At 42.8% G+C, this 26009-nt stretch overlaps 1 protein-coding gene across 1 annotated transcript in view; it reads right to left on the reverse strand.

The window, feature by feature from the left end:
• LOC308285208 (solute carrier organic anion transporter family member 5A1-like) overlaps positions 1-14677 on the reverse strand; it is a gene marked incomplete at both ends in the record, with an annotated part of 57557 nt that extends 42880 nt beyond the window's left edge. The window contains 3 exons of the mRNA XM_080725926.1: positions 10319-10540; positions 11575-11854; positions 14099-14677. Of these exons, the coding sequence (XP_080582052.1) occupies positions 10319-10540; positions 11575-11854; positions 14099-14677 (1081 nt within the window). The remainder of the gene's footprint in view (positions 1-10318; positions 10541-11574; positions 11855-14098) is intronic.
• Between the last annotated feature and the right edge of the window lie 11332 nt (positions 14678-26009).

The following is a 26009-nucleotide window of genomic DNA, read 5'->3' on the forward strand; positions in this document are numbered from 1 at the left end:
CACGGGACTGCGCCCGCTTGCCTCGCCGCCTCTAAACTTCGCTGCGCGGACGAAATAGCCGCCCGCCTCTCATTGAAAATGAATTACTAGCAGGCGGTGACCGCGTACCGTCTGGAATCCCCTTACTGCTGCACGATTTTGGGAAATTATCTAATTGAGATTTTTCTGACTAATATTGCGATTGCGATTTTATTCGCAATATTTATATATTTATTTTAAGGTCAGATAAGTGATAGTTTTTTTTTTTCTTTTTTTCCGTTAAATTATTTTAACCAAATAAAATCACTTCACTACCTTAAGTCAAGCTTCCGAAGCTTCCGTTGAATATTTATTGAGTAATACGTTTAAAAAGAAATTGATTTTTAATAACTAGGCAAATTGGCAATCATGCAAATGGTTTGATTCAGTTCAGTTATATTTTCAAAAGATTCCCTTGTATTTTGCTTATGAGCAATATAAAACGTTTTTAACTTTTTATATTCAGAAAGATCTCAGTAATGGTATATTCTGCCTCTCATTATTGTCAAGGAAGAAAGTATGTCGCTGCCTTGCTTTCATCAAGGCAAAAAAATGCACCCTAAGACACACCATAAGTTTCACATGTGTGCAGGGGACCGTCACACAGAAATCACTTTTGCGATTATTATGCACCTTTGCGATTTGCTAATTTCGTGGTCAAATCGCGATTTCGGTTTAAAAACGATTAATTGTGCAGCCCTATCTGCCATGTGCAACTTCAAAGCCTAAAAGCCAAACAGAAATGTTAACTGTCAACAACAAAAACACGATTAAATCGTTAATCGCAATTATTCGAGTGACAATATTAATCGTCATGTAAAATGCCATAATCGTGACAACCCTATACCTATCAATGTAGTTAAACTTGTTGAACTGCAGTCTACGTAACATACGGTCTTAGTTTTGGTCATAATCTGAAATGTGTTTCGTGTAATCGTATCCGGGATGTGTTGCAGCGAGCGGGGGCCACGCACAGGAACCCAACACGAAGTACAATTCTCAGTTAAGTGCATGCAGCACTGCTACAACTAAATACAACTTCTATTGTTCTTCTACGTCTTTAGGTAGAGCTACTTATTCAATCAGGCTTTTCACATGAGAGCCTGATTACATTGGTGCAGAGAGTGCAAAAGGCTTGAGTTCTATTTAAAGGAATGCACAGGGTCAATGCATTTGGGTCAATGTGTCTGAAGCTCTGAACGCTGCACAAACACACAAATCCTCGAACACAGGGGTCTTCAACAGGGGGTCCGGGACCCCGATGCGGTTCTCAGAGTTACTACAGGGGGTCCTCCAAATCTTTGTGTGATAGAAACTCTTTTGCTCCACTTTTATATTAACCGACTTGAACCCTAGCATCCATATTCTGAGAACTTTAGCCAAAAATAGCAGATCTACAACTCACAAAGCTTATAGATCGGCTATTTTAGGCAAATTGGTTTGGTTGAAGGGGAAAAAGAGCACACTATGTACAGAATGAAAGCTATTAGTATTGACGGTTCAAGTGGTTAAATATCTGAAAACACAAATTCACATGAATCTAAAATACACTGATGATTGTGCTGTCAAAAGATGAAACTATATGGAATCTATGAACAGGTTGTGGGGGTCCCTGCTTCATCTCTCTCTCAGTTAAGGGGTCCTTGGCCTGAAAACATTGAAGACCCCTGCTCTAACAAAATGTACAAGTCTGCTGCCTGTCGGGCAAAACCTCGAATCTCCAAATTTCAACTTCTTACGTCCTACTTTGTCGTCCAAGATAGAGTATCACTCAAAAGTAGCAAAAATAGACGATCTAAGATTAAGCTTGCAGATGGACTCCAAATTTGAAGTCACGTGTCATAGATATCTAACAATTGCAATTGTCTGTCCACAATCTGTCTACAGTACTCTGATGTCATAGTAATGGCATCACATACTGGACTGTCACTGGACATGGAACACCATATATGGGCATAAACGTCGTGCCCACATTTCTGACATCACTGATACCGCTGCCTGTGCGGCACATGCATCGCGGCCATGGTAACATCTGCATGCTGAAACAATGCCCAAATTTGGAGATGACTGACATCACTGATATGTCTGGGTTCTCCAGTATTGCTTCTGAGGCCCCTACATTCAATCCCTCATATACTGTGCACACACCCCCAGGCAAGGTACTAGTGTCATATAGAATCGTAGAATCTGTGACCAGGGACCTTAGTCATCTATGACAGCGGTTCTCAACCTTTTCAGGCCGCGACCCCCAAAATAATCATCTTTTAACTGGGGACCCCCCACCCTGACGAGCACTAGGAGTCGAGGCATTACATTTTGTATAACACGGTTCTATTGTAAAAAATAGCAGATCTACATGCTCAACGCCTCGCGTTGCGAGGCGTTGTGAGCATGTACATCGGCTATTTTCACGATTTCTGCCTCTAATATTTGACAATTAGAGGTATTAAAAAGTTTAGAAACGTGCAAATGTACTCTCACTTAAACTGTATGTTGGTTTGTTTATTGTTGAGTGAGAAAACAATGTTGCACATTAAGTTCATCATCTGGGACCCCCCCAAAATAATTTGGGGACCCCCCTGGGGGTCCCGACCCACAGGTTGAGAACCAGTGATGTATGACATCAGTACCGGGGGGGTCCCCAAAATTATTTTGGGGGTCCCCAGATGATTAACTGTTTTTCTCACTCAACAGTAAACAAACCAACAAAGTCTACGTGTATAGAGGGCATGTAGATCTGCTATTTTCACAATAGAACTGTGTTATATAAAATGGAATGCCTCAACTCTTCGCGCTCGTCAGGGTGGGAATAGAATAGACTTGGGCAACAATTAAAAGCACGCTATCGCCGATGAATTAAAAGCACCAGAATTGATTAATCACCAAAGAAGCCAACGCCTGTTGCCATTGTGATACATATCTAAACAAACACCGCCCAAACAGAGGCACTAGTACCAACAACTGTCCAAAAATGTGATAATAATTAATAGAACTCATCAAGTATACAGTGTAAATCAGGTCTGTTTTACTAAGCATAGAGTGATATTCTTCTCTGAGCTGCTTTTTTTTGTTAGTTTTTTCGCACTGTTTTTTGACTTTGCACTATTAGGTTGTGTTGGTAGTTTCTGAGTATTCTGCTTTGTTTAACAATGTCAGTGAGATACTTGTAAGTCACTTTATGTAAATATACTTATATATTATTCGCCCCCTCTATTGATGCACCTTTTCTTTATTGGTATTGTACTGCTCTTTTTTTTTTTTTCTTTTACTCTTATCTATCTTTTGTCTTACTTCTCTGTAACTTTGTAAATACTGTATACTGCTATGCTACAACTGGACAACTGAATTTCCCCCTTGGGATAATAAAGGTATCTATCTATCTATCTATCGATATTGATGTAGTGATATTGATGAATTCCAAATGATATCGGATTGTTCTGCGGCACCCACGGACTGCATGACATCATGGCACCCTAGGGTGCCCGCGGGCAGTGGTGTCGCACACAAATTCTGGGCCCTGGGTACAAGGACTGCCTGTATACTTGATTGCGACTGTCAGGTCGCAGTTACTATCAAACCGTGAAAATATTTCAAATCATTCTAAGGTTTTTTGAAAAACCTATGTGTCTATGTCAGTGGTGCTCAAACATTTTCATATGAAGGACACCCCAAATGATATGTATTTGGCCACAGAACCCCATCTCAAAATATTTAGTTCCAGGGGACTCCCCAGAGGCAAAATTTTAGTTACAAATGTTCGCTTAAAAAATACACACATTCTCACGACCTTTCAAAAATAGCAGATCTACAAGCTTGCAGCGCGACACTCAGTGCCGCGCTGTGAGCTTGTATATCTGCTATTTTTCAATAGTTAAAGCATAAAATAATTAAGGCCCCTCCACCTTGGGCCCTAGTAACTCAGTCCTACTACTCCTAGTAACTCAGTCCTACTACTCCTAGTAACTCAGTCCTACTACTCCTAGTAACTCAGTCCTACTACTCCTAGTAACTCAGTCCTACTACTCCTAGTAACTCAGTCCTACTACTCCTAGTAACTCAGTCCTACTCCCCCCCCCCCCCCTTGTGACGCCCCTGGCCGTGGCACCGGCTTTGGGAAACCCTGCTCTTATTCTAATGCATGGTATCACGGTTCTCTGCTCTCTGTTCTGACGCATGGTATCACTTAACCATTGATCAATAGACCCATTCAAAGCCCGGGGTATTGGTGTATCACTTATCAGCCAGACACCATCACGGCTGCCACGGCGGATAACAAAACGCTGCCAGCAGCCACTACGTTTTTTTTTTTGATAGCTGAGGCGGTTTAATAGAATAGAACGGGGCATCCTAACAATGGCTTGGCTATCTGCCCAAAGCAGCTGGGCCCGTACACAAACTTTTTTTTTTTTAATCAGCCTCCCGACAGAACATGTTCCAACAAATGGACGACGTTGGCTTGGCTGGTGAAGGAACACTACTCTGGCAAAGAGAACACGAGAAGTGGTGGAGTCAGAGTGCTATGAGCGGAAAAAGATTACTTAAAACGTCACTGTCTGGCAGAAACCTTGTATCTCCAAGTTTCAAATTTGTATGTTTTTTCGCAAAGTAAAGCCCTGCTTCATCATACAAGGCCGTCGCGGTGCGAGGCGTTGTGTGCTTGTAGATCGGCTGATTTCACTAGTTTACCGGTAGTTCATTTTTTCTAATGATAAATACAAAACGAACGCTTTTGGACATACAAGGTTTCCACCCGACAACGACGAAAAGTAGCAATACGGAAGCACAATGTAGAACACTGCCCCCCCCCCACACACACACACACACACACACACACACACTCTTGTGTTTTCCAAACATGTACTTAAGCAATCACTTAAGCCCTATTATATAATTCTCCCACGACAAATAGCACAAAAAACTAAACCAACAAAAAAGATGTGCAATCTCACAGTGGTTCACGACATGTTTGCGTTATTTTTGAAACGTACAATGTAGAAACCTTTTGAAAAAGATAAAGAGATAAATGACCCCCCCCCCCCCCAAAAATAAATAAATAAATAAATAATAATAATGCAAGTCATGATTTTGTGCAACACGTTTAAGATTGTGTGCAACCTCCAAACAGACAAGTCCTCTGTGGTGATTCTGATCACTCCCCATTTCTTTGTATACTACAGTATTTAAATCGTTTTGAGAGAAAAGAAAATGCTATTTCTCCCAAAGTGACTGCAAAGGTTTGCCACTATTGTGACATAGCTCTGTTTACACAATGCAGTGCCCACTCCAACTGTATATACGTTCCCCATTTTCAACTGTTTTTATTATAATTGGACACTTGCTTTGTTTGGCAACGCAAACATATGTTTTCTCATGGCAATAAAGCTAATTTGAATTGAATTGAATTGGAATAAACATTGCCTCCAACATGGGTAGACGTATAAATTAGCCCGAACATTTTAAACATTCAATTACAGCCAAAGGACCTCAAATTGTACTTAAAGATAGTACTTAAAATGGATAGATAGATCTACCACTAGCAGCCACTACCAAGTGCACCCTACCTACACATCATCTTGGAACGGGACAGCACTTAAACACAGCAGACTGTAAACGTCTAAAGCCACTTTGGTTTTGATAACAGTGCCATTTTCCCTGGTAATAAAAGAGGACGGCCTCCATATAGCGGGCGCTGGGCGGCTGCCAACGCAGACCGCTCGCCCCTCGGAGAAACGTTTTCAGCTGATGAACGACACTCTGTGAAGTCTTCTTCCTCTGCAAGCAGTGTCTACCATCCTCTGCACACCACTCACTATGCTCCGTTCCCTTTTCACTAACCTCGCATCAGCATTAGGGATGGGACGATGCGTGATATTATCGTTTATCGTGATAAAAAAAACACTCACGATAATCGTATCGTGGAGATTTAATTTATCGTGATATCGTCCTCCGTCATGCACTGGGATCAGTTCACCTTTTATTTGCCAAGCTGAATATCCAGTACCATTTAAACCCTCTATAATTGCTAAATGGTACTTAGAATATACTTGATAGTCTTTTTTTCACTCTCTATCAAATGTCTTTGCCACAAAATAGCTGATCTACAAGCTCACGTTGCGACGCGGTGTGAGCTTGTAGATCGCTATTTTTTGGCAAATGTTCCGACCCAGGATAATGGCGGATAATAATAATATTATCGGGCATTGGTTTAAAGACACTGGTGTCTACATGACCAGAAAGAGACAGAGGAGAAAGCGGTACAGTCAGCTGGGGTGGGCAATATAATCGATATGGCAATAAATACATTGCGATAGTTTATTTGCCAATACTGTATCGATACTTTAGGCCAGTGGTTCTCAAACTTTTTACGCCAAGTACCACCTCAGAAAATTATGTCTCTCCAAGTACCACCATATAATATTATGTTAAAATACAGGTGCGTAGACCCACCCATATATGCACAGTTAACACAGGAGGCCAATTTATTCCTTGAATTCATGGAGATTTTTTTTTTGTTTTTGTTGCATTTCTAAGCCAATAATTTGATGACCGGGTCATCAAACTGATTTATCTATTTGTGAACTTCCCATGCAAACGGATGATATTTCTAACGATTAATCCGTTCTCAAATCCTCTCTTAGCAGCTAGGTGTGCCCTCATGCTCATTTCAGCACGGCTGGAGAGACAATTTAAATCAATTGCTTGGTCAGAAGAACTACAGTACCTGTAGTATAATATAAATATTTCACTCCACTCATGTATGTTTTCATATTTTTGGGAAACTCCTCTGAGTACCACCAGAGGGGGGCCCATGTACCACCAGTGGTACACGTACCACAGTTGGAGAACCACTGCTTTAGGCCATAGTATCGCGATACTTTGAGGAAAATAAAATATGTTCCCATGCATAGGAACAAATGGTAGAAGTCCGGTCCTGACACTCAGCTGCCTCTAGATGTTGCTGTACTAATAGTAGCTACTTCCCCTTCCCACAGTTGAGTAAGTGACGTCTCTTGAGAAAATGGCTCACCGCTGCGAACGACGAAAACAGCAACATTAGAGCAGCGCCTTCAGCTTTTAAAGCTGATATATCGCAATAGTATCGTATCGCAAAGATTCACAATATATCGTGATACTATTGCATCGTGACCCAACTATTGTGATACGTATTGCATCAGCTGGGGCATTAAGGCCGCTGTGGCCTCAGGTCATGCCATTGGTTTGAGGGGCACAAGGCCAAACTGAGGGGCAACGGCGGCCATGGCTTCCATGGAATTCCTGCCCTAGATGGGACCATATGAAAGTTGAATGTCACGATTATTGTGACCAAATAAATTGCGGTTTACGATATTATCGCAATAATCAAAATACCCCCAACATCCATTATCCTTGGGGTTGAACATTTGCCCAAAAAATAGCAGATCTATTTTTTTTTTGGCAAAGAGATTTGGTAGAGCGTTTCCAGGTCCGTTTCATTTAGGCCTAGAATTATTGAAAGCTTTAACCAGTGAAAAATAGCATATATACAAGCTCACAGCGCGGCACCAAAAAGTCGTGAAAATGTGTGCAAATCTTTGAATAGATGTATTTTCAAAGCGAACGTTTGTAAATCAAATGTTGCTTCTGGGTGGTCCCTGGAACTAGATATTTTGAGATGGGGGTCCGTGACCAAATAAATATCATTTTGGGGGTCCTTCACATGAAAAGGTTTGAGAACCACTGTCATAGTAGTCTCTCAAGAACAGACTAACTGAGCTCCATTTAAGTTAAAAGGACCTTTTCTTTGATGATGGCTAGCCAGATTGCTGACATAGAAACATAGGGGTTTCAAAAAACTCTAATTTTCACGATTTTTTTTTCTAGGGCGAAATGAAAAATAATCCACCTGACGGAGACACTCTTCCTGGTTGAAGACTGTTTTTACGAAACAGCGCTTCCAATGTCGCAGAGCTGAATAACACCCAACGAGACCAATGCTCTGTTAATGCGGTGCATTTCGGTCCTCTGACCTGCACGGCAGTAGTGAGCTGGCGCCGTGATGGCGACGACAAATAGTAGCTAAAAAACAGGAAGAAATGGAGTCTCCATCCGGTGGAATATTTTTCATTTCGCCCTAGAAATGTATTTTAATCGTGTGGTGGGGGGCTCAGACTGCGTCCACTAAGTAGAGTAAGCTTTCAACTGTCCACTGATACCTTTGGTTTGGTGAGGGGCGAAACAGTTTTTGTTATTTTCGGACCAGACGGTGGGGTTTTGCGGTTTTGCCAAGAAATACGGAGGTAGAGGAACATAAAGTTAGGGAGAACTCCACTAACGCTATGGACCAGAGCTAGCGAGCTCTTTTGGAACTCAAATATTTGCTTCTGGGGGGTCCCTGATACATAATATTTTGAGATGGGGGGACGGAGGCCAAATAAATATAATTCTAGGGGTCCTTGACATGAAAAGGTTTGAGAACCACTGACATAGAAACATGTGATTGGCCGGTCGTCGGGAGGCCACTGGAGCGACAGCGTCCAGGGCACCGTGTGATTGGCCGTTCCTTGGAGGCTACTGGGCCAGTAACAAATCCAAGGAATGCAGGATCCTTGGGGGGGTCAAGGGTTAAGCACTGGATTTGGCCTTCATGGAGCATTCTGGAAGGCGAGTATTTCATAATAACGAGTTTCATAACGAGCTGTGTGTTTCGGTTCACAACAGAACTTACAAAAGAAAAGAACAGATAGGTGTTCACTTTAATAACAGTGATTCTTTCTAACTAACCCCCTTAGCTGGAGAGACGAGATCAGTAAAAATCTCTATAGCAATGATTATTATCAGAATATAGTGCTTTACAAAAAACAAAAAAAAAAAACAACAACAACAACAACAACAACAAGGACCAAAATGGACCCTGGACTCACTTCTGACTGTCTGTTTTATGTCTGGGACCTCAATTTAATGTAATTAAATGTAACTCTGACAGTGTACAAATGGTACCATTTGGTTTCATTTGCACACTGTCAGAGTTACATACACGCAAAAGGTTCATTTGGGCTCATGTTGCGGTTGACAATCCAAAGAGCATCTAAACATCTTCTTCAGGTTCCCGGTTCGATCCCGGGCTCCCCAAGAGGAAAGCCCTTTGCACACAGGCGCGTTTATCCGCACGGATAAAACGGACAATTTCATTTTTTTAAAAGAAAACAATGATTCTCTACGACCTCATGCACACCGGATCCGAATTAGCCGTGCGACGAGTGGCTGCGGCCGTGCGTTTTTTTCTCGATCGAACCCAGTTCGATTCGTGCGTCTTGTCGCATGCGGTAAAAAACTCATCACTCCTTTTATGACTCCTTTTGGGATCCGCAGCGCCGATTCCGCATAGCATTGCACACCAAATCCAATGCGTTTTATTCATGCAGCAAATGAAAAAAACGCAACTGTCCTGTGTGCTAAGGGCTTTAGTGTCAAAGAGTACTTGAGCAAAACGCTGAACCCCGAGTTGCTCCCGCCCGGTGAGCAGGTTGGTGCCTTGCATGGTTTCCTCTGCCATCGGTGTGTGTGTGAATGGGTGAATGTAATGCACAATCTCTGTAAAGTGCCTTGGATATAGGCGCTATATAAAGGCACCATTTACCACACACCTCTCCATGAGACACATGCAAACTGCTTCAATGTCATCCCAAGGTCACATCCACAGACTGTCACCTTCTGCGCTTATGAGACAGCTACTCAGACTGCCCCTCCCCCACACGCACACACACACACACACACACACACGCACCCACACTATACCTCCGAGGCCATCAACATTTTAGGACAATCTTATGAGTGACATTTGAATTATCCAGCAGAAAAAAATCCAATCCCATCCCAACCCCAGGCCAGAGTAAAAATAAAAGAATCCCATCCCGTCCCACTCCAGGTTTATTTATTATTACATAGAAAACTGGTCTATTGTCATGATTCCCTCTCCCGTCCGCTCCCGTTGACGCGCCCTTTTATCCACCTGTAAAAATGTCCCTCTCCAGACCATGAATGCAGTTTTTACTATGGTGAAAGAAGCGAAAACGCCCTCTTTCCATGCCATAACTGAAGGCAGCATTCAAGAGAACTGCTTGTCCAAACTCTCCAGAACTTGATCGGAAATAGCTCAACTCCAAGCTCACCGGGAGCTTGGCAGTCTGCTAGTTTCGATATTTTCACCAAAAGGCCCTTTTAGAAATTGCAGCCCCTGCCTCTCCAACATGCTCTGCACGTCCCTGCCGTTCACACACACACGCACGCGCACGCGTTGACACAAACACACAGCGTCGCTCACCCAGATACAGCGAGGCGTTCTCCTTCTTGACGTTGTCGTCCAGGTAGGTGGGTCCCAGGGTGTAGATGGGCGTGGAGCCCATGCCCACCAGGATCTGGGCGATGACGAACAGCGCCACGTACAGGTTGTGCTCGTTGCCCTCCTGGTCGCGCGGGCAGGACGCCACGTCCACGCCGCGGTCCCCCCGCCCGCTGCCGTTCACGTTGCTGTTCACGCACAGACCTGTGGGGGGCGACAGATTAGCACGGATCAGTTTGAACCACAGGACAGCGCCACAGATCATGTTCAACCCAGATTTGGCACAAAAAAGGGGTCAAACTCGTTCTCTATACCACTAAAATGTGGAATGTCTTACCGAAGGCCTTGAAGGAGTGCCAATCCCTAACATCCTTTAAGACCGCCATGAAAATCCACTCATAGGCGGTAGCGAGGATGGGTAAAATGCAGAGAATACATTTCACGTATGTGCAAATGTACTGTGACAAACAAGTCCCCAAGACAAGGCCGCTCGAAACTGGTAAAATTAAACCTAGCCCAGCCTTACCCTCCCACTGCCCCTACTATTGTAAATGTATTTTCTTTTTTTGTTTGGCGATATCTACTGCATAGTACTGTGTTCTATCCGTTTGTCATTCAATGTTATATGAGATACATAAAGGTTTCCTGTGTAAATCATCCCCTCTAAGAAGGGAATATCTTCAGAAATTCCATTGCAAGCATTCGTTTTGCACAAAAAATATTCCTTGGCCAAAAAAATCGCCCGACAAAACTATGGTTTAGTGATGAGTCATCACTTTTCACAGTTTTGTGGGAGCCACCTTCACCCCAAGGAATGTTTTTTGTGCAAAACAGATGCTTGCAATGGATTCAGAATCATGAAAAACCCCTAGTTTGACCCCTCACATGCTACTTAAAGCATATTTATTTTGGTGTGTTTTATCCTGTATAGTTAATTTAATGGGACCCCAACTTTCAGAAACTGTCACAGGTTCTCCTAGGGAAACTGAATTTCAGTCTTTGTGAGATGTGTTACTAGAGACCTTTACAAACACATTGGTGAAGAAAATCTTTGGTAAGGAATTTATTCCAGGACTTTTTAAGATATTCCCTTCTTACTCCCCTTTTACCACACACCCAACACTGTGGGTGTGGCTAACTTCAGCTGGGTCACCACCCACCATGACAACCAGGCAAATCATGGCACTGCCTCTTTAAATAAGGAAATGGACAGAACTATCACTAAGACCCAGACTGACCCTCGTTGCCCAGGGAGGAGTTGACCTCCTTGATCTGGTACGGCGGCGAGATGAAGTGCGGCAGCGAGAAGAGGGCGGCGCCCACGGCGATCAGCACCCCGCCCACCGCCAGCCAGCGCGGCCTCTGGCCCCGCCCCCCGAAGTAGCTGATGAACACCACCACCAGCAGGCTGCCGATGTCGAAGCAGCTCACCAGCAGGCCCGACTCGCTGCTGCGCAGGGAGTAGCGCTTCTCTATGGTGGTGATGACGCTGCTCAGGTAGCCTGACACCATCAGAGACTGTATGGGAGGAAAGATTAAGAATTATAGCTTCTCTAAGATGGTGATGACACTGCTCAGGTAGCCTAACACCATCAGAGACTGTATGGGAGGAAAGATTAAGAATTATAGCTTCTCTAAGATGGTGATGACACTGCTCAGGTAGCCTAACACCATTAGAGACTGTATGGGAGAGAAAGATATAGAATTATAGCCTGACACCATCAGAGACTGTATGGAGGAGATATTAAGAATTATAGCTTCTCTATGGAGGTGATGACGCTGCTCAGGTAGCCTAACACCATTAGAGACTGTATGGGAGAGAAAGATATAGAATTATAGCCTGACACCATCAGAGACTGTATGGAGGAAATATTAAGAATCATAGCTTCTCTGTAGAACAGTGAAGTCATGACGTGACTCGCTCCACGGAAGTAATTCTCTATGGAGAATAACATTGGGTCATCTTAAATCACATTAGCGTTTTTTCACCATCCGTTGATTCTTCATATCCATATGAGTCAAACCGCTGAGATCATTTGTTTATAATTGAAACACAGTTCTTATATGACGCGATATGAAAAAGGTCTATGGGAATTCAGAATGGGGGAAGAAAACCACGAACCAGGTAGGATGTGTAAATTACGTCACACTTCACTACTCTATGGTGGTGATGGTGTTAGCCTGACACCATCAGAGACTGTATGGGAGAAAAGATCAAGAATTATTGCGACTGTAGGTCGCAGTTTAGTAGCAGAACCGCCACATCTTGACCGTATCTGTATGTATGGGTAAGTAACGCTTGTCTTTTTTGTTGATTGACTCTCACACTCTGACATCACTGTGATGTCAGGGGAACCAAATCCCTTTTATGCCCATTATTTCATACGGGCAGCCATAGTTACACCTGGAATGTTGAATCTCCATATATGGAGATAACCTACGCATCACACAAAGTCTGACCTCACCAGCCCATACTTGGGCATGGACGACTTATATCTCCATATACGGAGATGGCCATATATGGAGATACGATGACATCACAGAGTCCACAGCTGATGATGTGGCGTGATGTCATACAATACACAAACAAGCCCTATATAAAGGGGCAATTCTCACCAGGGAAGAGAGCATTGCCTGGAATGTTGAATCTCCATATATGGAGATAACCTACGCATCACACAAAGTCTGACCTCACCAGCCCATACTTGGGCATGGACGACTTATATCTCCATATACGGAGATGGCCATATATGGAGATACGATGACATCACAGAGTCCACAGCTGATGATGTGGCGTGATGTCATACAATAAACAAACAAGCCCTATATACTGATGCGATACGATGACATCACAGAGTCCACAGCTGATGATGTGGCGTGATGTCATACAATAAACAAACAAGCCCTATATACTGATGCGGAGATATGAGCAGGGCAAAGGTGTGACGTGTGACGTGTGACCGACCGACCGACCGACCGACGGACGGACGGACGGACGGCCGGTGGAGGTTTTCATAGTAAACTGCTCCCTGACGGTCGCAACTAAACTAAACGTAGGTAGAGCAAGCACCTATTCAGTAAAAAACATGTAAAAAGTGCTATCTAAATCAGGGGTTTTCAAAGTGGGTGACGGGGCACCCTGGGGTGCCGTGACGGCAGTCCAGGGGTGCCGCGAGATCATTTGATAATATTTGGAATTCATTTGAAAGAATAATTAGTATAATTTTAAACTTGAAGTACAGTAAGTTATTTTCAGTCAGTTCTAACCAAAATGGCTGTAAATTTCAACGTTTTCCTCGCAACATAATCACTAAAATATCGTCACTGTCAGGCAGGAACCTCTGTCGCACAAAACTAGTGAAAACAGCCGATCTACAAGCACACAAGAGGCGTTGTGTGCTTGTAGATCGGCTGTTTTCACTAGTTTGGTACATTTTATAGATGATAAATACAAAACAAACGGTTTTGGACATACAAGGTTTCCACCCGACAACGACAATATGCTATACATATAAGGTGCTGGGAGTGAAAATTATAATGTAGGGGTGCCTCGGATTAAAAAAAATATTTATGGGGTGCCCTGAGACAAAAAGGTTTGGGAACCCCTGATCTAAATGACATGTATTACATGCATCCCTGGCATCTAGAGCGTCTTGTCCTTCAGAATAAGAGCATCCTTGATGCAGAACAGGAAGTAAACAACGTCCTACCTGGATGAAGGTCAGGTAGCACATGCAGAACAGGAAGTAGAAAACAACCTACCTGGATGAAGGTCAGGTAGCACATGCAGAACAGGAAGCAGCGAGAGTCCTGCAGGATGATGGCCAGGTACTTCCTGCTGGGCAGACGGAGCTGCGCCAGGCGGGCGGTGAAGAACCCGGCGGTGCTGGCCACGGCCGCGCCGCCGGGTTTCCGCCGCGCCACGCTCTTCCCCCGCCGACTGGCCTCCGAGCCGTCGGCCGCGGCGTACGCCGCGGAGCTCGGCGAGTTCAGAGCCGACTTGCCCGGCGACTTTGGCGAAAAGTTCTTTCGGGTCGTCGGCGACAGCGACGACGCCGACGAAGACTTGGGCTCAAGCGACGACTCCGGCCGGCTAGGCGGCTGCCGGACGATGAACTCGGCGCTCTCCTCCTCCTCTTCGGCGGTGACGGAGACGCGGACCGAGCCGGACAGCGGCGTCTCCTCCTCGCGCGCCGGCGGCGTCATCCCGGTCAGCACCGGCAGGCTCTTGGACTTGTAGCTGGCGTTGTTGGGGCCCGGCGGCGGCTCCTCGAACTCGCTGGAGCAGTCGTCCTCCTTCCGCAAGGACTCCGACAGTTCCGTTTCCTCGTGGTCTGCCATATTGCTTTTTTTCTCGTTCGGTTTCGCTTTAGACGGTCGAATCGAAAAACCCTGGCGTGCTTCCGTGGCTCGTCAAAAATAAAACAAGTCGAGCTTTCTCAAGCCAAAGTTTTTAAGAGTTCAGAGGCTCTCTTATCCCAATTCATTTATTATTAACAGATACATTTACTCCTCGTGCGTTGTCCTCGATGCCAACAGAGTCCCTCTCCAAATAAAGTAACAACAACAGCGCAGGCTCACGGCCGGCCTTGGCGGAGTCGACTTATCTGAAGTGAGCTTTGGCGGAACGGCTTCTTCAGCTGTTTTTTTTATTTTTTTATCTTCTCCTCAACACTCACGTTCTTGTCAGCATCTGATCTGAAGGGACCCCAGAGGACTTGACGCCTCCACAGCTGAGCTGCTGGGTCACAACAACATTCTCTCTCTCTCTCTCTCTGTTCTTCACAACAAGATCTGGAGCAGAATCCACAGAGTTTGTTCCTCCGTGCGACCGCTGTCCTCGTCATTTCCTCCTACAGGACATTGCGAACCGGCTCTCTTCGGGGACAAAAGGGCGAAGGCGCAAAGTCGGTGCATGGCTGACATACCTGTCGATGAGACGACACAAAAACACAATCAGAACAGCGTTGTATTTATGTTTTTTTTTTTTTCTTTCTGCATGTCATCAATACTGTCGGGCAGAATGAATGCCCCACTTTGTCATTCTACAGTGTCACACAAAAGTAGCAAAAAAAAAAAAGAAAAAGAGATCTACAAGATCTGCAATCTTAGTTTTTCTAAATGCTTTAAAAAATATGGAACCAATTAAAAAAAGTATGATCCATTCCGAAATAGATTTAATATACTGTAAATATTTTAGAATTTCCATTTACCGTATTTTAAGCAGCAAGCAAGACGATTATGCTTTTTAGACCAGGGGTTTTCAACAGATTTTGACCCAGGGACCACCACCAGGGGCGTCACAAGTGGGGGGAAAGTGGGACTTTTGGTGGGAGTTTTGGGCCCAAGGTGGAGGGGCCTGGAATTATTATTTTTTTTTACAAATTTCTTTATTGTTTTTTGGCAGATGAACAGAATAAAGGATTAGTCACAAAAAATTACACATCTGCTTTTTTCTTTTCAATAAAGAAGAACAAAAGAAAACAAAACAAGAAGAAACAACCACACAAACACATTCATCCAAGGTGGGGAGGAGGATAGGAGGGGGAGAGGGGGTCTCTCTGCTCTTAGCCTAGAAGGAGAGGTCGTCGATTATGGTCAAGGTGCCAATGTGGTCCAACATGGGCTGCCATTTTTTATAGAAGGACTCCAATGAGCCACCAAGCGAGGCTCTGAGCCTTTCCAATTTTAGGCCTGGAATTATTTTATACTATAACTATATACAAGCTCGCAGCGCAGCACTTTACTAGGTATAATTAAATAAATTACACATTTTGATTTCAGCTTCAATGTTACAGTGTCTCAGTTCAAATTCTGCTCCATTTTTGAGTGGTGCACACCGGCTCCAATGCTTGACTGAGTGTGTAACTACCGGTACTGTATGTAGGCCTAACTGTCTATGTAACTATGTATGTAGCATGAGTTGCAATACCGCTGGGTGACCAGTGGCAGGCCTGGGTGAGCAAGTGGCGCTGTTGAGCCGCGCGCAACACATGAGAACGAGGTAGCTACGTAGCTACGTAGATACATAGCTACGTAGCTATGCATATTCTCGAAGCTTACTACGCTAGAAGCGTACGTTATCTTCTCATTCATCTGGATTCACTAAAAGCGTAGTAACCGGAAATCGCCTAAGCTCTCTGGAAAGTAAACAGACATCTTCTCATGGATTACTGAAAGTGCTGGTCAAACAGCACGCTGCTGCGTCTCTTGGAACTATAAAAAGAAGATTCATGAAGCAAAAAGTTACTTTGGATAAGTCGCAAAAGCCCCATTTTAGCTGTGAGGAGGGGTAGGGAGATATCAGAAGAGGGGCAACAATAACAGAAATCAACTAAAGCAGGTAGGAACGTTTATGAAAACATGCAATTTCAGGGGGGGATACGTTTTTGTCTGGATGTCCCCTTTAATGAAACAAACTGCTCAAATGCACCGCTCACTTCAGTTCAAACTGGGTTTATTTTTGTTTTCGTCACTTCTAATTTCACTTCCTGTTTGATTGATTGAATACTTTATTGGCACAGGAAAGTACAGTTCAATACAAGGTCTACTAAGAGCTACTAAAGAGCCCTATGTAGGGGTGGGCGATATGGAAAAATACAATATCACGATATTTTCCCAAGCTGTATCACGATACACGATTTTATCACGATTCTTTTTCACATTGGTTTTTATGGTTATTTTTCAAGTTACTTGACAAAAACTAGACTCTCTGGGTTCCTTTTGGGAGGTCTAATTTGAACTTTACAAGTATGTAACTCTGACAGTATACAAATTGGTTTCATTTGTATACTGTCAGAGTTAAGTGGAGACCTTGACATTTTAAGGTTTGATAACTACTGGATTAGACCAAAATGCAGGTTTAAATTAAATTCTGCAACAAATCTCTTTATTAACGATTAAACAGGATTTCCCTCAATTGTATCACGATATATACGATACCTCTGAAAAGGCATATCGTGGAGACATTGTATCGCCTCGACGATAATTATCACCATATCGCTCCCTAGCCCTATGCCTTGTTTCCATTGGGTTCCTTCGTAGGGATAGGACGATAATCTTTATTATCGTTTATTGTGATAAAAAACACTCACAATAATCATGTTGTGGAGATTTTAATTTATCGTGAAATTATTCTCTGTCATGCACTGGGATCTATTCACCTTATATTTGCATATATTTGCACCTTATATTTGTTTTTGTTTTTTTGTTTTTTATTGACACCCCATCCATCATTACCCCCCTTCAAGTCAAGGGCAACCCCCCCTCACAATAATCATGACATCACCGGTAGCAGCAACCAGCTGTCCTCTCCTCTGTCTGTCTCTCCCCACAACAGACAAGCATTGAAAAGCATGAACATTCAAGTGCATTTGACCCAGCATTTTACCAATTATAATAACATCAAAAGAGCCTAAAGAAAAAAACAACAACAATTAAGCTATTAAAAATAACATCTGTCAGTTTGAATCGGCGACAGGGAGATAAATAAAAGGCTGTGTCTGGCATGACATTCGGCGGTGGAGGAGCAGACACACACAGAGCACTGCAGTGCTGGGCTTCTGTTCTGCTCTCCCCGTGTTGACGATCTGAAGCTAGCCAACGTGTTACGCGCGAACCGGTGACCCATCGAATTCGGTGACCAGAGGCAGTGGTGTGAAGCACTGTTTGCCAAACAGTGAGTGAGTCGGGACCCATTTTTATGGGTCCCATGATTGATTGATTGATTGATTGATTGATTGATTGATTGACGGATAGACAGATAGATAGATTTTGTTTTGCTCTAGCCTATTTTGTTTTTTAATTATTGTTATTTCAAGCCATTTTCAAAAATCATTCCTCAAAAAAGCTTTTTTTTTTATGAATTAATCTAAGAAATGCCATAAATTAGAACACAAATGTTTAAGAAGTAGGGAAATTAGCTGATCTTGCGCCGTGTTGTCATCTTGTAGATCTGCTGTTTTCACTAGTTTGGTTCCCGGGCAAACGCCTAATTTCTCTTTTGGGTTACAAACTAAAAGGTTTGGCAAATCACTGGTGCTAAGTAACTATACATTTACTCAAGTAGGCTAATGTAGCCAAGGCCTACTTAAAGGAGTAGTTCACCCCCAAAATGACATGGAGAATTGAGTTCAATAATGTTTGTTTTTTTCTTCTTTTTTTTTATGTAATTATAGTAAATTTACCCCCATTGATTCCGGATGGGGACTCGGATGAATGGCCCTGGATGGGGACCCAAATGCATGGCACTGGATGGGAAAACCGTCAGGGTTGATCAATGTTTTGTCTTAGGAATGGGACAAAGTCTCCATGGCGTGAGTAATCAATAAAAAAAAAGTCATTTTGGGGGTGAACTACTCCTTTAAATTTCGAGGTAGGCCTATTCGAACTTTACTGGAGTATTTCCAATTTCCAATTTTTTCCACCACTGAATAGAGGTCGCTGCTGTAATTTGCTGTATTAGGCCATTTATTGGGCATCGACTGAGCCACGGACCACCATTTGATGACTTAATTTAAATCCTCTCACTGCTCTCAGACCCAGAGTTAGAATATTTTGTTATCGTTGGATGAGATTTTGTCCACATTTCCATGCTGTATGGAGCTTGTAGCCTATTGATGTTGTTATTACCATAGGAGAGATAACAGGCACGCGTTGATCAAAATAACTATTCTTATACATTCTCTAATTGTGTGTAGACTTCTTGTAAATTAAGTAATGCCGATGTTTTAACAATAATTGAACTTTTGATAGCGTAAAATTAAACCAAATGGACCCTTACACATATAGACTACCATTTGGTTTAATGTTACACTCTCAAGAGTTAAAGATCTATAATGGTCCATTTGGTTACCAACTCTCCATTATTTAGCTAAAAATAGATAGAAATACATTTTTGTATTTGTTGTTTTCTTTTTTTGTTTAATGTAAATTGCATTTTAATGTAGGTCTACATACTTTTTAGTTTAATGGATGGTGTATGGATGATTATATATATATATATATATATATATACATACATACATACATACATACATACATACATACATATATGTTACAGTATGTTTGGGTAACTCAGGACGTTCATTGTAAGAGCGCTTGTTTCGTTCACCACACACTAATCACCACCAGATGGCGACGACAGCCCATAGACAGCCATTCACTAGTGCAGGCGCTGACGTCACTCGTTTGCGACTCTCTTTCTTTATTTACTAGCCTAGCTGGGCGGTGTTTAGCCATTAGCTTACTATGAGCGTTTATCGTGGGCTTGCCCAGGCCGTAATATAACGATTGCATTCACCACGGCTTCGTAACTCGCGGCCCTGGCCCGCTCTTCGCGGCCACTCGCGCCTGCGGCGCTCGGGGGCGAAGAGCAGGACCAAGGTCCGCTGGCCTTCGCGCCGCTTGCAATGTCGTGGACAATCGAGTGGCTCCGCCTGGAGGACGTTGTTGTGGGCGACCGCTTGCTCCGCCCCGTGCGGCACCACAAGTGCTCCGTTTCTCGACTGTCCTGTTTCTCTAACAAACCGTGACATATATATATATATATGACGTTTTGAGTCTGATAACTCTAATATTGATGACCAATTACCAATTTTGCATGGTAGGCTACTTAATTGACTCGGTGCACCCGAGGGACTTTTTAATGGCCGAAAATGAGAGGTTTACCCTGGACTTATGGAGGCCTATTTGTTTTCTGTGTGTTCCTAATAAATACTTTGATCTAATACACTGTCTGACAACAGAACAACAACTCTGACAGTTATATGAGATACTTCAATGGTTTCCAGTGGAAATAAGCTTAGTCTTTTCATGGATCTCCTTTTAGTAGACCTTGTACCAGTGAACTGTACCGTCATGAAACTGTACCTTTTCCTATGCAAACTTCTAATAAAGTCTTCAATCAATCAATCAAACCTAAGACAAATAACGCAGGTCTATACATATATAGTCTAATTATACAATGGACGAGATGTAACTAATATCAAACCAGTAAGACTCCCTAATCGGGAGATAAGCAACCGTAGGTCGCTTATCTCCACAAATAGGGCAAAAATTCGTTTTTCCAAAATGTTCCTGATCCATGTTGATGACATGAGTGTAGACATACTGTGTAGTGATTTTCGTGATTTTAGGGCAAAATCTGTAGGAGCAGTGTCCAAAAATGTGTTTTTAAAAATCGGCCTGAAGGTGGCGCTATATGGGACAGATTGATGTTGATGGGATGAGTGTAGACATACTGTGTAGCGATTTGCGTGATTTTAGGGCAAAAACTGTAGGAGCAGTGTTCAAAAATGTGTTTTAGAAATCGTCCTGAAGGTGGCGCTAGAAGAGGGCCATGTGAGAAATGAGGGGTGGGGTCTTCGCGTTGCCTTGGCGGACGAATAGGTACTGGCCCCGGCTCTCCCGGACGCTCCTAGCCCGAGTTACGGCATTTTATGTGAGCTGCAGTGGAGGGGGTCCTCCACTGGGGGCGCCACCACTTTTGCATCCGTTCTGGAGCACCAGGAGTGGGTGGTCCCCAGGAATTCCCCGTGAGCAGCCCCGTTGGGGTGGTCATTTTTGCACATTTGGTCATTTTTTACACCTGGGGGTCCCCCAGGGACATGGGGGTCCCTGGAGCTCTGGGGGTCCTTGGAGGTTGTAGTTTGGCAGGTAAGGAGTGTGTGTGTGCAACATTTGGCATGGATGGGGGCAACGGTTGTGGAGATATGAGCACGGCAAAAGTGTGACGTGTGACTGACTGACTCACTCACTCACTGACTCACGGACGGACAGCCGGTGGAGGTTTTGGTAGTAAATGCGACCTACGGTCGCAACAACAGCTCTGCCTTCTCTTTTAGAATGATATCTATTTATTTATCCTAGATCAGGGGTCTTCAACGTTTTCAGGCCAAGGAACCCTTAGTTGAGAGAGAGATGAAGCAGGGACCCCCACTGGATTCATGTCAATTTGTGTTTTCAGATATTTATCCACTGGAACCGTCTATAATAAACCTGGCCTTTCACTCTGTAGCCTACTTAGTCTGCTCCTTTTCCCCTCTACACCAAAGCTCGCTCTTTGCCGAAAATAGCAGCTTGTAGATCTGCTATTTTTGGCTAAAGTTATCAGAATATGGACGACAGCGTTCAAGTGGTCAATTTTAAAAAAAAGGAGAAAAAAAATCTATCACAAAGATTTGGAGGACCCCCTGTAGTAACTCTGAGGACCCCCTAGAGGTCCTGGTCCCGGACCCCCTGTTGAAGTCCCCCTGTCCTAGAATTTCAACAAAGGATAAGGAAACTCCCATAAATAAATAGCCCAGAGATAACGGTTACATGCAGGGGTCGGGTCACCGTGTTGGGGTAGGTCACACATGCGGGTGTAACAGCAGCAGCAGCAGCACGGCTGCTCTGCTGTATGGCCCCGTTGAACGAGGCTGAAAACACAGAAATACAAAATGCAACAAACAAGGAAAAATCAAGAAATACACATATGTATTAAAAAAAATAGTCAAAGCTCACCTTGCATTTCAGAGCTTGGACACAGTGTGCCACCGGCCGTCATGTCACCAGCAGGCTCATTGAAACCAAACGATAACTGATATATAAATAAAAAAAAACTAGCGGTCGTGTCCTCTCCTCTCTGCCTCCGCACCACATAGACACACACTGACTGTACATCTGAACAGTTGTTGTTTACCAACGGGAGCCGGCCGCTGCTGCTTCCTTCAGCCTACCGCCTCCTGATTGGTCCACTTTTTACTGGGGCGGAAGTGTCGTCCGGCACGGCAGCAGCCGAGAGGCGTGTTGTCTATTGTGCATCTAGCTTAAGGCAAGAGCCACATTCAGTGAGAATTCAGAACGTTTTTAACTCAAATGTTTGCGTCTGGGGGGCCCTGGAACAATATGTTCTGAGATGGGGGTCCGCCACGGCCAAATACATATCAGTTTTGGGGGTCCTTTTTGATATGACAAAGTTTGAGAACCACTGACTGATGATAGGCCGATTCTACCAGCGGCGTCAGTTCAGAAAAAGCTAAGGTATGGCAACATGACGGGTGTCTTGCACGCGCGCCCAGGCATGATTACAGTACATTTTATTATTTTCCCCTGTAGCCAAGGTATGGCAGCTGCCATGGCTTGCCATACCCAATTGACGCCTCTGGATCTACAAACGTCAGTTTGAGTGAGAGAGAAAAAAAAAAAACGTATGTTGCTAATGCTATATCAGTGGTTCTCAAACTTTGTCATGTCAAGGGCCCCCAAAATGATATGTATTTGGCCGCGGACCCCCATCTCAAATAAATATGTTGTTCCAGGGAGTGGGACCCCCCTAGAGGCCAAGATTTTAGTTAAAAATGTTCACTCAAAATGTGGGTCTTGCCTCAAGCTAGATGCAGAATAGATTCACGCGGCCGAAAGAATATCTGATCTTCAATCTCATGTTAGATCTGCGACGGGGCGCGCCGTGAGCTTGTAGGTCGGCACTAGGACACCGCCATAGACCGTGTGCGCCATACCAAGCTATATCTTTCAAAAGATTAGGATAGGCCTGCCTACAATAAATTGTAGACGAAATGTATAGGTCTATTATAGACCTTCTCTTAATTCTTCTTCTTAAAAAGCTATGAAAATCAGAAGAATATGTGATGAATATATTACCTAAATCAAATGTATAACCTCGAGCCTATTTATTCTATGTTAGGCTATAGGCATACTGCCTTTTGTCCTGTTCTCTCTGTAGCCTATAATGTACTATGATATTTTATCAAAAGATGAAGAAAAAGCTATCATATTATCATTTATAAAAAAACATTTATAGACTCCTTGTATTTGAATTATTTAAAATACAATATTTCTTATTGCTGTAATAATGTTGTAATAATGGGAAACTAATCAAACAAACAAAACCAAAACACAATAATATTTTATGTTAAATACACACATTCGTAATTAAATTGGCTGCTTGGTTTAGCCTGTGCAGTGTGTGGGTAGGAGACAGATGCACAATCAGTGTGTTTTAATGCCAAGTCATGGCAATTTATTCAGACCACAGCCTCGCCCAGTGCCAGACACCATCCATCACGTTCTGCTTGACTCATGTACATTTATCCTGCTATTTCCCCCCCTAAGCCTAAATGCAAAGAATACATGCTCAAAAATGTCCCCCCACAAAGAAAATAATAATATTAACAAATTGCCAAAAATAATAATAATAATAATAACAGCTTATGTCATGAGCTTGTAGATTGCTATTTTCACTACATTTGAAATAGGGCATAGGCCTAAGTGGTTTTGAGTCATTTATTTATTGAAGACTTTATTAGAGGTTTGCAGAGGAAAAGGTACAGTTTTGTGACAGTACACTTCACTGGTACAAGGTCAACTAAAAGGATAAACCCCCAAAAAACCTATGGCTTGTTTAAATTGGGATCCTTTTTTAAAGTCATATAACATTGAATGACAGATAGAAGTAACACTAGGCTACTATGCAGAAGATATCAGAAAAACTATCGCAAAACACAATGCAAAATAAATGGTAGGCTACTTACAATAGGCCTATATGTAGACCTATACATTATATAGTAACTGTATCGAAATATCGTTTTTAACTTAAAAAATCAAAGTATATCGAAATGAAAACAGCTAAAATCGAATTGCATTGTTTTATTTTGTATCGTTTCGAATCGGTAGTGCAAAGAATCGATTGTATCGATACCACCTACTTGTGCATTGTATTTAGCATTTTTAAGAAGAACATTTTTAAAGGAGGGGTTAATTTTCCATTCCATATAGCTACACTGGTCTATCGATAAATGTGTGTAATCTCTGGCTTCATGTCAAGGTGCAGGTTTGTCAATATACAATGTCCATGTATTTGGCAGATAATCACTGTGTTTACTTATTTATATCCATAATAATACATGTTTCCCTTAAAAACCTGCACTATCCACACCTTTCACACAGATTTAATTACTATAGTTAGTTACTATATCGATTTTAAATCATTGAATCGAATCGTATCGTATTGCCATGAATGAACCAATATCGTCCATGTATCGTATCATCAACCATGTATCGTGATATGTATCGAATCGCTATTAAAATGTATCGTTACACCCCTAGTATACATACATACATAGAGCTTAAATATGAGCACCACAGAACTAACTAAAAGTTGGCTACAATATTTGTCTTTGAAATGCAGTTGAGTGTTTGATGGATTGAAGTATTTAGAATAGGTGTGCAACTTTGCATATGGAAAGGTACAGTTTCATGACAATTCAAGGTTCAAGTTTCAAGTTCAGTTCACTGGTACAAGATCAACTAAAGGAAACTGATGCTTATTTCCATTGAAAGCCTTCTCTTTAACTCATATATGGACAGTCTGACAGCAGAATTGAGCGTAAGCGAAATGGCTCTTCAACGGCGGTGAAACGGCCAGACAGGTTAGGTGAAAACACTCTCCTCCACGGCAAAAGTTCCACGCGAAAAGACCTAATCCATCAAGGCGAAATTGTTATAGGCGATAATGCCTGACACCGAACAGTACTATGCAGTAGTATCATCAGAAAAATCAGGACAATGAAATGGTCCTCTTGGCCAACTACGCCCTCTGCTGTTCTGCAGCACACATTACTGGCCACAAATGCTACAGTATGTACTTCCCATACTTGGCTCTCCTGGGCCCACTGCATAAAAAGTGTCATGTTGTGTTCTGTTAAAATGAATCAACATTGCTTAAAGTTGTCGTCTGTTGGCAGTATAGCTCCTGCTCTGTGTCCAATGTGGTTTTTATCAGATTAAAATTGGTCGATAATCATCCCAATATTGATGGATGGACAGGCATTCATTGAATATGCATAAACTTCAACAGCGCTCGACAGTCAAGGCATGTAAGCTTATTTTATAAATGAACAATAAATAAGCAGTCGTACTGCCAAGTGGCAATGTGCCACAAGAAACCAAATCATGTCCCTGTCAATAAAATGAAGAAGTGTAAAGTAACTATACGTATACTCAAGTAGGCTACTGTAATTTGGAGGTACTTTATTTATAATTTTTTTTTCCTTCTTTTTTTAAAGGTGACAAATTTCAAACCTCTACTTCAGCACTATATACAGTAAGTACTGTATATCTATGGCAATATCTGTATTCAAGTCATATTTTGAATATGATTGTGGCATTGCTACTTTTAAAAACAATCAATCTTACACCGTCGATAAAATAAAAAGGCACAGGACAACTAGAGTCAATAAAAATAATTTATTTACAATGGCATGAGTCATAAATTAGTTTTAATCAGTGGCAAGGAAAAGCAACATTATAGAGTCAGCGACATTTTGCATAAGTTGTGAATGTTTTGAATGTTTTTGCATAACACAATGCCCACATATATACACAGCCTGGACGCACTGGTGAAACCTCTGTCAAATATATCGTTGCTGTCGGGTAGAAACCATCTCCACAGTTTTACTGTTTATGTTTGTTTTCCGCAGATTTTAATGCCCTACTTCAGGGTTCCCCAATAGGCGGCCCGCGGGGCATTTGCGGCCCCCCACGTGGGTTCTTTCGCAAATCATACTAGGTCGTCGCACAAAAGTAGTGAAAACAGCAGATCTACAAGCACACAACGCCTCGCACCGCGAGGCGTTGTGTGCTTGTAGATCGGCTGTTTTCACTAGTTTAA

Source organism: Nannobrachium achirus, assembly GCF_963921795.1.
Source record: "Nannobrachium achirus genome assembly, chromosome: 5".
In the NCBI taxonomy this organism is placed as follows: domain Eukaryota; kingdom Metazoa; phylum Chordata; class Actinopteri; order Myctophiformes; family Myctophidae; genus Nannobrachium; species Nannobrachium achirus.